The sequence below is a fragment of the Lepidochelys olivacea genome (assembly GCF_965140295.1).
Source record: "Lepidochelys olivacea isolate rLepOli2 genome assembly, chromosome: 2".
Taxonomy (NCBI): domain Eukaryota; kingdom Metazoa; phylum Chordata; order Testudines; family Cheloniidae; genus Lepidochelys; species Lepidochelys olivacea.
In genome coordinates this window covers 199,579,676-199,593,276 of record NC_140412.1, presented here as the reverse complement: position 1 = coordinate 199,593,276, position 13,601 = coordinate 199,579,676, and the positions used below count along the sequence as shown (strand labels likewise).

General features: G+C 40.1%; 1 protein-coding gene across 3 annotated transcripts in view; it reads right to left on the bottom strand.

The window, feature by feature from the left end:
* TOP2B (DNA topoisomerase II beta) overlaps window positions 1-13,601 on the bottom strand; it is a 129,555-nt gene that overhangs the window by 23,226 nt on the left and 92,728 nt on the right. For all 3 annotated transcript variants that reach the window (XM_084618113.1, XM_084618114.1, XM_084618115.1), the window contains exons 14-21: window positions 10,559-10,669; window positions 10,363-10,468; window positions 10,071-10,180; window positions 7,661-7,753; window positions 7,449-7,563; window positions 5,132-5,253; window positions 4,079-4,227; window positions 2,411-2,642 (exon numbers count right to left, since the gene is read on the bottom strand). In XM_084618113.1, the coding sequence (XP_084474239.1) occupies window positions 2,411-2,642; window positions 4,079-4,227; window positions 5,132-5,253; window positions 7,449-7,563; window positions 7,661-7,753; window positions 10,071-10,180; window positions 10,363-10,468; window positions 10,559-10,669 (1,038 nt within the window). The remainder of the gene's footprint in view (window positions 1-2,410; window positions 2,643-4,078; window positions 4,228-5,131; window positions 5,254-7,448; window positions 7,564-7,660; window positions 7,754-10,070; window positions 10,181-10,362; window positions 10,469-10,558; window positions 10,670-13,601) is intronic.

Below are 13,601 nucleotides of genomic sequence, written 5' to 3'. Positions count from 1 at the left end.
AAAGTTTGCAAGTTTGTAAGTTTACAATACACTGCAGATATATTACAGTACAAACTAAAACAAATACATAAAATGGTGAGAACATATAATTAGAACCCTTTGTGAATAGGGGATACTTATTTGGACGATGGAATTGCACCAGTGACCGTGAGTTTTTTAGAAAAATGCTAGTGCAGATGTGACATTATCTTATCTGATATATCTGATTAATATATGACCATAGATCATTGTTGCAATCACTGTTATAGATTTGCAGCAAATATTGTACAAAGGTTGTCAAGTGAGGTATCTATGAAAAGGTTATGTTTTGCTATCTGTATTCATGTATCATTTTTGTATGTGAAGTTTTAAGTATTGGAATATCCACCAGCTTTATGGGGATTGTCTACCCTATTCTTTGCAGTTCACCCTAATTGAGTGACCACAGCTATCCCAACTGGGCTACCGGTCACAGCCAGATATACCATGTACGATATCTGCAAAAATGTTATAATTTGCCAGATATGATCATCTTGTTTATATGTTTGTATCATCTTTGTATTATGAGTTATAGGTATGTATGTATGTCTGTACTTCAAACTTGTGCTATGCTTCTGGGTGACATCCCCAGACAGTTTGGCATCAGCACTACCTAGCCTGCTTGATGGCCCGTTAAGGACCATCAGCTATACAACTGACCCATTGAGAGAAGGCAGATACACCTTATGACTCAGCAAGGCATGTAGGGACATGCCTATGGACAGAAGTCTAAGGCTTCCAAGCCATGTGCTGGGCAGCTTGTGTTTGAAACAAAGGAAGCACAGGCTGCATGGCAAAAGACTATAAAAGGCAGCTGCATCTTCTCCATTTTGTCTTCAATCCTGCTTCTTACATCTGAAGGAACTTTGCTACAAACTGAAGCTCTGAACAATGGACTGAATAACCCATCCAACCTGTAGATGTACTCCAGAGACTTGACTTAAGCCAGCACTTGATTCCATCACTGTTACAAACTTGAACCAAAAACTTTGCCATTACTATATATAAGTGAGTCCTTTAATCAGTTTGAACGTTCACCTTTTTCTTTCTTTTTATAAATAAACCTTTAGATTTTAGATACCAGAGGACTGGCATCAGCATGATTTTGGGATCATATCAAAGTTATATATTGACCTGGATGTGTGGCTGATCCTTTGGGATCAGGAGAACCTATTATTTGATGAGACTGGTTGTAAAGAACCACTCATCTCTGAATCCAGTGGTTTTGGTGGTGATATAAAAACTGAAATGTCTGAGGAAACTGCCTTTATGTTCTCCTGTTTCACCACACTGGCTTTTACTTTTGTGGCTGGTTTGGTATATCTTATAAAAGAATAACCACCAGTTTTGGGTTGTGTTTGCCCTATTTCTAAGCAGTTCGTCCTGAATTTGGCATCCTCAGTTGTGACCCACTAAGGCACAGTTACATTAGACAAGGTCCCTTTGGCCAAACAGGACAGAATGCAGGTTAAATACACTGAATTCTCAGGTTGTCCTAAAAGAAAGGCCAACAGATTCCAATTAGTGAAGATTTTCATTTATGTGGCATTCCCAGCAGTTGGTGAGAGGAAATCCTGTGTTGTAAAAGCTGAAGCTGCTTTCTCAAACAAAGGCAGTGAACTGGGATCGAAGTGCAGAAGTCCAGCAAGTGGAATCTGAACTGAAAAATAAAATTTAAAAAATAAAACTTTGTTCTATGAAACGGGCAAATTTAACCCAGCACTCATGTCCAAACTAGTAATAAACATGAAAGGGTTGTTTCTGCTGTCTAGATTTCAGCTGAATTTATGCCAAAATGATTTCAGACTGAGCTGGGCTCTTCTTTTCTTCTAGCATTTGGAGCCTTTTCAGGTACGTGGCAGCACTGAGAGCTTCCCCAAAAAAACTTTAAACAAATGAACACACAAGAGTTATGATTTGGAAATTGTTGGTTTTCCTGTTTAATAACAATATTTTTCTTCTAGCTATAGAGGAACATAAAAGGGAACATAGTTCAGTCGAGACAAAGGATGCTTTAGAGATTCCAATGCAAGCCATAGAGGCTTTAAGGTTGGCTGAAGATATACTGTAACTTATCTTAAAGAAATGACTGATACAGCTTTTTAGCTACCAGATCGCAATATTCAATAGATCTTTCCACAACTGTGATTTTGAGAGCCCACTGACAAATCAACGAGTAGAATGGAGGAAAAAACCATTAAAAGAATAAGTAAAATTACAATATACTGATTTCAATGGGAATAAGACATAAGACAATAAATTCCTCTCCAGAGGTGATAATCATTTGGCAGTGATGTGTTTCTAAAGTGATATAAGATGCTCTTTATAAATGCAAAACTCAGGTTTGTTTAGGAAACATAAAAATAGCAGCATACACTGTGAGTTATATTACCATAGGATGGGGATCCAAGCCATCCAGCATTCGTCTGACATTGTTCACAATCTCTCTGGTATCATAGTTAGGAAGTTTACACGCCCATCCTGTACCAATTCCCTCAGCACCATTTACTAAAACCATGGGAATGATGGGAATATACCACTCTGGTTCTACACGCTGGTTATCATCATAAAGGAATTTAAGCAGGTTGTCATCCACTGCAGGAAAAAGCAGCCGTGCTAAAGAGCTTTGAAAAAAAGAAGAAAACAACATACTTTAACAAGAGCCCAGTAAGTCAAAAAATGTGTTACATGATGAAGATTAATGGGCCCAAATTTCATCTCATTAAAAAAAATTGTATTTTTTCTCTTTTTAATTGTCATTATGAAGCTGAAAATACTGTTTTCTGAAACAAGGACAGATGTATTATTGAACCTTCACAGTGGAACAATCAGTTCATAATAAATACAGGGTGCTTGGGTTTGTTTTTTTTTTGAGGGGGGGGTTATGACCACGTGTGCATATATCTTACCATCCTATGTTTAAAACATACAGAAATCCGGTACACTGAAGTACTCAGGACTCATATATTTCAATACCTCTCCTCAAAAGACTAGAGATAAGTCAAGCAGACAGTTAGAAAACAGCAATGTTCACAGTTTCATACCAAACCAAAAAAGCCAAGCTTAACTGTAGGCATAAAAGCCTCAAGAGTCCATGAGACACTTTACAAACAGAGGTTTCATCAGTGGGCCCTTTACAAATTATTCACAATAAACTAGGCAAATCAGTCTTCTAGCATATGATCAAATGAACAGGAGAACATATTAAATCTATTAAAGTACTGTACCATAGAAACATTTATATGTGGAAGGAATACAAAACTGATATTCATGCAGAAGGGGATATAACTAGAATAATCAAATGAAATTAACAAAAGGATTAAGGCTCAATATCAATGTCAAATAATTTATTAAGGGAAATGGTAGAAACCATATAATGTAACATTTACAATCAGACTGGACAAAATATTAGAATTTACTATAGGGAGCAAATTCTGTCTGCCAAACTACACTCTAACTTACTTCCAGGCCACTCCACTGTCTTTGAATTATACTCTCAATTATACCTATGAAATCCCATTAGTTTACATTGTGGTTGCACAGGTGCAACTGAGATCATAATTTTGTTTGCAGAACCTAAATACTGGCCATATGGAAGAAGGAAACAACACAGCTTGACTTTCAAAGCCTATACTGAGTTGTAAGGCTGCCATATAGAAATACATTCATGGGTAAAAGGATTGTAACACATTTTATGTGGAATCAGAAAGACAACATGAAATCGCACAGTTCCATTTTTGAAGACTGATAGTTGAACTGGATGATCTGCCTTTTCAATCTGTAACCTTATGATTCAAAGTAAAATTTGTACAGCTAACTTTTTTTTAAGTCCACAAGTACTACTCTCACAAAATTAGCAGGAAAATCTGTGCGCACGAAAAACGTATCTGCACATGTGAATCAGGAATTTGAGCATACCCAGCTACTTGGTTTCTTCGTCTCTTACATACATCCTCACAAACAAATACATGCTTGCAAATCTTGTAGTGCAGTAACAAAGGCAATTTGAAAATTTGGCTCTATGTGTTTTTAGTTTAATTTGTTTTGAGCAAGCTTTTACCTTAACATTGTGAAAATATATCGAGGGCTGGCAGCATCCTTCCCACCATGAAGCCTGGTACCAAACTGACCGATAGGCTGCAGCAGATTAACATTGTTACTTCCAACAAAGTTCTGAGCCAAGTTGACAATAGTCATCATTAATGCTTGCTGGAAGAAAATACATAGACATGGTTACTATTCACTGTAAGAAATTGTACTCTTTCCTAATCAGCTAGTATAACAGGTTTTCATTGCCAGATAATCCATAACTCATTCTACCCTGATTTCAAACATGGTCTCTCTGAAAAATGGACGGCTATAATTTATTACAGAAATAGGGAATCTGTAGTTCAACTGTTAAAATATTGTATTCTCTCTCATTGTCCTTCTGTACAAGGAAGTTTACATATGTATTACTTTCTCATCCCCTACCCTCACACAAATGTTTTGAGTTTTCAAACACTCACTTCTGTGTACAGGAGAGAATAACCTCTGCTGATTGTGCATCATCACTCCTCTCCCACAAAATGATGATGGTGGCTTTTTGAACGTATATTTTTATATTTATATTTTGACAATTCTATTTTTTGGCAGTATTGATAATATTCCAGATAAATACCAGAAAGGCTGGAAAACAAATACTTTAATCTTATTAAATGCAAGAAACTGTATCATACAATTTCAAAACGTTCTGGAAAGAGATCACAGAATCCCATTTTAACTTTCTTTACTTTTACATAAAAACAATTTGTCTTTCCTGCCTAAGTCTAAAACATGGTCAGGTATACAGCTGGCATGACTGAGGACCTGGTGCAAATCCACTAACTAGCTGCCCCAGCATAATTTCCCACAGCCTAGAATCTTTGTTTGGGACATGGCTGTGCATGAAGGAATAAAACTAACTAACTGTCTTCTTATCAAAATGGATTCCATTTAGTTCACTTTCTTAAAAAGGTTCTGAACACTTCTACTAGAAGGACTCTTGGTCAATTGTTAAGCGCTTTTGACAAAATAAAAAATTCACCTATGTTCTATATAGAAAAAATACATCCTTCCCATTTTTCATACTCACCTCTCCATGATGATAAGCTGACATTTCAGCAACAGAACCAGCCAGCTGAGCAACTTTAACCTCACGTTTATCGTTTCTCTTAAAGCAGGTGAACAAAACTTTGCGCTGCCCTGGCTTAAAACCTGTTTAGAAGAATAATGCTTTTTAAATATATATACCCCCCCACACACCCCTTTTTGAAATTATAAATTCTGTCTCTCTCTCTAAGAGAACACATTTCTAATCTCTTTTGAAAGGGAGATAAATTTTATGTTGAATGAAAATAAATCTATACAATATTAGCAAATTCATAAACACAGCATAAAAGAACACATTTATATTAACCAACTGTAAGCGAAAATCGTGCTGATGAAAAGAGACAGCGATATAAACTGAAGTTTTCTAGCTAATTAACTTAATATTAACATGCAGCATTCAATAATTCCCCACACTATCCAGCTAAATCTCAATCCTGTCCCTGGATTCAGAAACGTGCCTTTTGCGTTCTCAGTGAAAATCCACCCAAATATGGCAGAGTTACTTCTGAAAATGACATAGTTTACTAGTGGATTTTATAGTTACCTACTAGATAGCAAAAGAGTGTTTGGCACTCAGAAAACCTGGGTTCTGTTCCAGGTTCTGGATGGGAGTGTGTTTTAATGGTTACAGACCCTTCTGCACCTGTCCCCACCCTACTCCTGTTCCCACTGTAGGGTGGCCCTTTACCTATTCTAGCCTTTGCCACTCTCTGCTCCTAACCCCTCTTTGTTTGTGTCTGCCTACATCCTGCTCTCGGGTTGTTTGCACACCAACAGGAGAACACTGAGAGCACAGGGGAGACCTGGCTCTTAGTACTGGTGCCCAGTGCCACCATAGACCTGAGCAGCTGTGAGCAACAACTGCAGGGAAAGTATTGCCTAGCCTTGGGCTGGAGGATGCTCAGCCCATATGAAATGTAAAATTTAGCTGCCAGCCTCTAACAACAGATGTATGCAGAGCATGTGCAAAGGGTGATTCCTCTCTAGTGACTCATCTACATAAAGGTCACCAGCCTACTATTTCTACCAGTTTTCTGTTTCTCAGGCAGTAGAGGTTTTTGCTATGGATATAAAAGTTCCAACCCCACTGATAACCTATGTGGGGATGAATATGGTTCCACATGATGGAATTTCTTTCAGTTTGCTTTATTTAAAAACTGAGAAAATTGCATACAAAAGTTATGTTAAAAGAACATTAAGGTTGCAAAGTCAAGCACGCAAAAGTTAAGAAATGCCAGAATTAATGTGATCCATTCAACCCCTTGTGCAGATGCACATTACAGTCTTTATTTACATGATCAAATACTCTTCTTTTCGACCCTTAAGGGAGTTTTGAGATTTTTGCATATGCTTTCCCTAGATGCTTTTGGTTGGGAGCTTGTATGCTGTTCTTCCTCATCTGAGAAGAGGTCAATAGAGAAGGGGCAATAGAAGGTTTACCTTTCCATGAAGGGAGAAGATATCTGTCTTTCCCCCAGGCTGGCTAGCCCCCATTTAAGTACTATGAGCAACGAACCTTAGGCTTCTCACCTAAATTAGACGTAGTCTGATTAAGGGTTCTTCTCTATTGCAGCTGGATGAGAATGGCAGTCTTTGTGTACCTCTCTCTGGGTATCACCTGTCTTAAGTACACCTTGTGCTTTGTTGTGAAGTCTATGTTGTTGAGGGAAAGGGGGAATCCCATCCCACCTATGAGACTCCAATCCCCTTTTTCCTGGATGAACAAGAGTACCTGGGCTGAAAACAGGATAGGCATATATCTCCCCTTCTCCTGCTATGAGCTTTACAAATGGAGCATGCTTTGTGTCTGGGGTGCTTCTTTGCATATCCATGCTGCTCCATGGGAGAAAAGGTGGTAAACCTGAAAGATCCCAGCATGGGTCCAATGCCTCCAAAACACTGTCCTTGATGTGAGAAGGGGAGAGGACAAGACTTTCACTGTAATCCGCTCCCTACTGCTAATGTGAATTGAATGTTGATGAATATGAGCACTTGAAAAAAAGGAACGCTTGTAACAGAAGCAGAGCACCTGCACAGTCCAGGGATGAGGTTTGGCCAAGTGGACAGGTTGTTAAGCTACAACTTGATCTGCCTCTAGTTTCACTTCAGAGAGGAGACAACTCAGTACTGTACATTAGAGGCAACGTAATGAAGCAGAAACATACAGGTTCTCAATTTCTCTTACTAATTCCAAAATTTCATTCTTAGAGTACCAACTTCTTTTCAAATACAGTCATCTCCTTCAAAATGACATGGATAAAAAGGTACATCCTCATAAATCACCATGAATATCTACTTACCATCAACCAGGGATGGAATGGATCTCTCATTGTCTGAGTTTGAGAAGAGAATCAACTCCTTGTTAATGAAGTCATTGTAAGTCAAATGCTTTGTTGCTGTACCATACAGAAATTGCTAAAAGAAAATGTATATATCAGTATAATTTCAACATTGAAACCGCATTAATTTTAGCCATCATCCTCCAGGCTTCTTCTCCTCATTTAGAACTAACCTCTGGAAGGCCATGTAACCGACGCTGTCGTCTGTCTTCCATGAAGTTTGTTAACCACTCTTTTCGGTCATCAATTTTCTTTTTACTGAAGGCCTGCAAATATTTCAGATCATATTATTAGCATATACAGCATTATACATGTGTAATTTTAATAATTATTGTAAAATATTGCATGGTTCTTGTAAATATACAGTAACTTTTATTAAAGGTAAAAATTATAAAAACAATCTGTATAAATTGCTGCTCTCATAGAGGAATTATTTAAATACATATCCTCTTGTATACCTGCTCACAACAAACTACTCTCATTACAGTCAGAACAATTATTGTTGGTAGGTTTTCAAATGGGCAGTTCTCTGATCAGCAGGTTCTTGAGCTTTGCAATACTTTTTGAGATCCACACATAGTGGGCCAAATCTTGCAGACCTTACTGAAGAAAAAAACTCGCACTTTTCAGAGTAGAACTGGACTTTCAAGTCAAACCTTAAGTACCTGTGAGCGTCTCTCACATACAGATTGCAAGGTAGGGCCCAATGAACCACAGCCTAATACCAATATAAAGCTTAAATAAATGGCTTTGGAACTAGAGAATTCTGTAGGTGTCAGAAGAGATATTCTCTCTCTCCCCTGTCAGCTTATATCCCAAGTCTGTTCCACAGCCACAGGGCTGCAATACCACCATCCATAACTGCTAGCCACTCACTCCATATTTGGGGGTGAGAGTGGATCCACACACTTGCAAATCTACCAGATGCACTGTTCCCCAGCTAACCACCAACCAACCAACCACCTACTACAGAACACAGAAAAAACCCAGAGTGCAGACTCCATGCATCCTGCCCTCGTTATCTCATACAGCAGAATGACTTTGATTATACTATCTTTCACACTCACATGGGTGAGGGAGGGATTGGGTAAGATTTGTCCCGAAGAGTGAATGATTCAGAAACACAGAAATAATGGTGTTCTAACAATTATGAAAAGTAAATGACAACCATGCAGTATGGCCACTAGTAACTTTGAGCTCAATTCTAACTGAGATATGCAGGTGCATATTAATAAATTATGTGAAAATTCCCTACTGCTTATTCAACTACAAAAGTGGCTTTTGTATATGGTGTTGTAATAATGCATGTATATCTGAGATTAGAACTGCCACTCAGTGGTTACCCTAGGTGAAAAAATATATTCAGAAAAGCATATAATTTATTTTTCTGGAATTTTAATTTACCAACTACCTGGTTCAAACAGTTGCCACCACGTTCATTTCTGTGACCAGACCAAATCTTAGCACACTGTCTTGACAATGACCCTCATGATCCAACCATATATAATTCAGTCCAGGATGTAGCCACAGTCAAGGACAGTTCCTGGTAGCACAGCTTCACTGGAATTAAGCTGCTAAGGAGCAGGAAGATGCCAGGGATACTAATTCAGTTCAGCAGTATAGGCCTCTTGTGGATCCCAATGGCCGCACAGACCATTCTGTGAGGGGAGAGGGAAGTGGCCAAATCTGTCTCCCTTTCCAACTAGACCAATGGAGGAGAACCTTTGTAGGTTACGGTCATGAACTTTTCCTTCTCCCTTAACTAATTGCCTTCAAGTTTTACTGTAGAAAGGAGCAATCTGGTCCTTGGTTTTCACACAGATTGAGTAGAGACAGAGTAAAGAGCTAGGATTTGGTCCTGTGTGTTTTGGGACGAGCAATTCCGGCTCACAGACTGTCCGTTTATCTGTGCCATCTAGGTGTATCATGCTTCTCCAGCACAGAGTAAAAATGCTTTAAAAGACAATGTATGTGGCAATTATTTTCTGTATGCTATTCTATTTCTATTTTATAAACCATTCAGTAAACTCCCCTAAAAAATTATCTGAACTTTAAAAATTCATTTTATTCTGCTCTGATACAATCCAGTACAACTCTTTTTAGTAGTCCAACCGTACAAGCCCTAGAAGGTCCCACTTCCATCCTCCAAAAAACCTACTCCTAAAGAGATATGTGAAGCTGCCAGGGTGGAGTCTGAAAGAGAGATTAAATAAGTATATATGAGTTTGCTGCCTTCCACCTCCTACAACTCCAGGTTTTCAGGCCCCTTCACCAAAAGACACTAACAGAGCTAAAAAAACTTTTTGTTGAAATTAATTAATTTAAAAAATCATATTGTCAGTATCCCTTTAAGAGCTGTTGTAAAGTCCTTGCACAATGTCAGGTGGTGAGACAGATGTTCACAAGGCACAGCCTCTGAATGTGAATCGTAATATTGTTCAAACATCAACAAAATAACCTGAAAAATGAAGAAATAAAGTAAGTAACCACTGTACACTAAGAGTCAGGATTTCTTGACCCAATACTTGCTGCAAGTGATGGCATTCATAAAACATGGCGCACAGTAGTTTTAAAAGTTCTTACTAGTGTAATGGCAGCATCATCTTCAGGACCAGCATATCTGAATAAGATTCGATGCCTCTCCATGTCAGCAAAGTATTCCTTTGCTTCTTTAGCAGTGCTGGTACCCAAACCTGCAAGATGAGGAGAAAACAATTACTACATAATCATAGTATTTGAATTATCATGTTTTCCTAACAATTTACGGTGACTGACTTTGAAATAACTTCCGAAACTATTCTACAAGTGCTTACTAAAACAGACACCACCCAATTATTGCTTTTTCAAGTCCATGAGTGTTTTTTTAAAAACAAACCTTTGTAGTATTTTATCTTCCATGCTTTATGATTCTCCATATGTTTCTTCCACTCATCAAATTCAGGGATACTGTAGAAGGCAAGTTCCTGCTTACTTTTGCTTGCCTTAAAAATAACAAAAATATACCTAGTCAGCCTTTTTTATAATGTTATCTACAATACATCCAAACTTTATATTGTCAGTATAAGATGTACCTTTACAATGGGAGTAATGAATTCCTCAAGAAAACCATGTTTCAAAAGAGATGGCCAATTGTGATGAATAAAATTGATTAACAGGCCTTTTATGTGAGATCCATCCTGATCCTAAATATGAAAAAGGAACACTATCAGTGAATATGGCATATTAGCTCCAGTGCAAGTGAACTGACAAAAACAAAGACAATATATGATTAAGGAGTCAACGTGTCAATAGTTACAAATCTCACTGACCTGGATAAGAATGAAGCAATGTTTTTTTAGTGGGAAACATTTATTCAAATGGGTAGTTTCAGTTCTGGGTTGTACAAGCATAGCCCAGGGGATAAGACCTCCCGTAGAAGAAGTCCTCAGAGCATGGTTGCCAAAGCACAAAGTACCTACAACCTTCTTTTCATCAGCAGCAAGACAGCAGAGATGCAAAAGTGTATGGCTTGAACTGAAAGGGGAGTGGCTGAATGGATCCCCTGGACCGGTTCTGTTGATAGGGCTCTTCAGCAACTCAGCAGCAATTTAACGAAATGGTTACTCACCCTGTGCAGTAACTGTGGTTCTTCGAGATGTGTCCCCCTGTGCTTCACTCTGGGTGTGCTTGTGCCCCCTGGTGCCTTTGATCAGAGACTTCTCATAGCAGTATCCTTTTGACCCATGCATGCATGTTACTCAGCCTCATGCTCCATGCTAGTTATATAGCACTCCACAGGTGAACCACCCTCAGTTTCTTCTCTACCACGATGCTCCACAGCAGAGAACTCCGAAGCAGAGAGGAATGAGGGTGAGCAGTGGAGCACCCATAGGGACAGACATCTCAAAGAACCACAGTTACTGCACATGGTGAGTAACCATTTCTTTTTCTTTCAAACAGTGTCCCTGTGGGTGCTTTACCAGGTGACTACTAAGCAGTTCCTCCTAAGGAAGAGGGGGCTTTGGAGTTGAGTCCAATACAGAGGAAAGCACAGCTGATCCGAATGCTGCATCGGAAGCAGAATTGTGAGTTACTGCATAGTGCTCAGCAAACGTAAGTATAGAAGTCCAAGTCGCAGCTCTACATATTTCAATGATGGGAACCATTTTTGAGAAAGACTGTAGAGGTGTGTAGCAAGGAGGTGCGGCCTCCCTCAGGGAGTGACAGGAAGGAACCATAACATGCCTCCTGAGGGGCAGAACCAGGAGTGCCATGTCCACTCTGCTGGAAGCAGAAGGGCAGGACAGGAAGCAGAAGTAAAAAAGACGGGCCCTGCAGCTCAGTTGGGCTGGAGCCACCACAGGAGACAGATGCATCCCGCCTGTTGCTGGAGCCTGCAGATGTGCTGCCAGGGCTGCCTCCTGAGGACTGGCCAGAGCTTCCTGAGATGGCAGACAACCCCCATGGTATAGAGGTACCAAACCCTGGGGATGTAGGAAGTAGCCCAAGAGAACTAAACGCCCGTCTGGTTGACTGTTGGCCTGATTCAAGGTCACCGTGTTGCAGGCGGATCCCCCGCTGACACAGTGGCCGACTACTCCGCCACTGTTAGGGCCCTGGGCTGGTATGCAGTGGAGTTGGGCAGGCCCATGTCCCCCTACCATCTCACCCCTGAGGTGGCAGCACCCCCATCTTAGGCCAAGAAGCCTGTGGTACCCTACCATCCTCTGCTGCCTGAGCCCCTAGACTGTGCTGGTGCTCGCCCTTCCCTGTGGCTCAGACTGCTTAGCCGCTCTGCCCTGATTGCAGGCCAGAGCCTACTAACTGTTCGCTGCCCTGCCGTGACCAAGGGCCCGGGGCTCATACACTGACGTACTGCTCTGCCTGGCTGGAGGGCCGCAGCACTAGGTGCAGCTAATTCCACCCTTCTGAACTCACCTTTAGAGGTATGTGACAGTGAGGAGGCGTGGCCTCCCTCAGAGATTAATAGGGAGAGATGGTTATGCACCCTACAAGGTGAAAATAGACCTCATAGAGTGAGTTCATATGTCTCAGGGTATTTGCTGATTACAAGATTGGTAGCAACAACTATATAGTTGGCTATCAACTTGGAAAGTCTTTGTTTAGAGATTGTGGACCCTTTTGATCTGTCTGTGATCAAAACAAATAATTTGGAAGTTTTTCTGAAAGGCTTAGTCCTGTCAAGATAGAAGACCAGGGCTGTCCTGACCTCAGGTGTGTGTAAGAGCACCTCTTCTTTGCCTAGGTGAGGTTCAGGGTGGAAGATTAGGAGGTGAATGGTTTGGTTGATAAGGAACACCTTGTACTGAAAGTAGTCCTGACCAAGAGCAAAGCGTAGGCATTTTTTGTGTAGCTGGTGGATCTATAGGGCCCTATCAAATTCACGGCCATGAAAAATGTGTCACGGACTGTGAAATCTGGTCTTTTGTGTACTTTTACCCTATACTATACAGATTTCACGAGGGAGACCAGTTTTCTCAAACTGGCGTACCGACCCAAAAGAGGGCTGGGGGAGAGGGAGGTGTCATAAGGTTATTGTAGGTTGATTGCAGTATTGCCACCCTTACTTTTGCGCTGCCTTCAGAGTTGAGTCAGGACCCCTACAGTTACAAGACTGTGAAAGTTCAGATTTAAATATCTGAAATCATGGACATTTATTATTTTTAAAATCCTATGACTATGAAATTGACTAAAATGGACCGTGAATTTGGTAGGGCCCTACCTATATGTAAATATGCCTCCTGAAGATCTAGGGCCGAGATCTAATCTCCTTGGTCCAGTGATGGAATTATTGCTGCAACATCATTTTGAATTTTTGCCTTCACAAAGATGTTGAGTAGCCTTAAATCTAGGATGGGTCTCCCAACTGCTGTTCTTTTTTGAACCATGAAATACCTGGAATAAAACCCCTTCCCTCTGTGTTGCTATAGAACCAGTTCTATAGTACCCAACAGTAGGAGAGAGCCCTATTTTCTGTTGTAGAAGATTTTTATGAGAGGGGTTCCTGAAGAGGGACAGGGAAGGGATGTCAGGAGCGACAACAGAAGTACAGTGAATGGAGTACGCTGCAAATATAGTCTGCCAAACCCATTTGTCTGTACTGATTGACTCCCA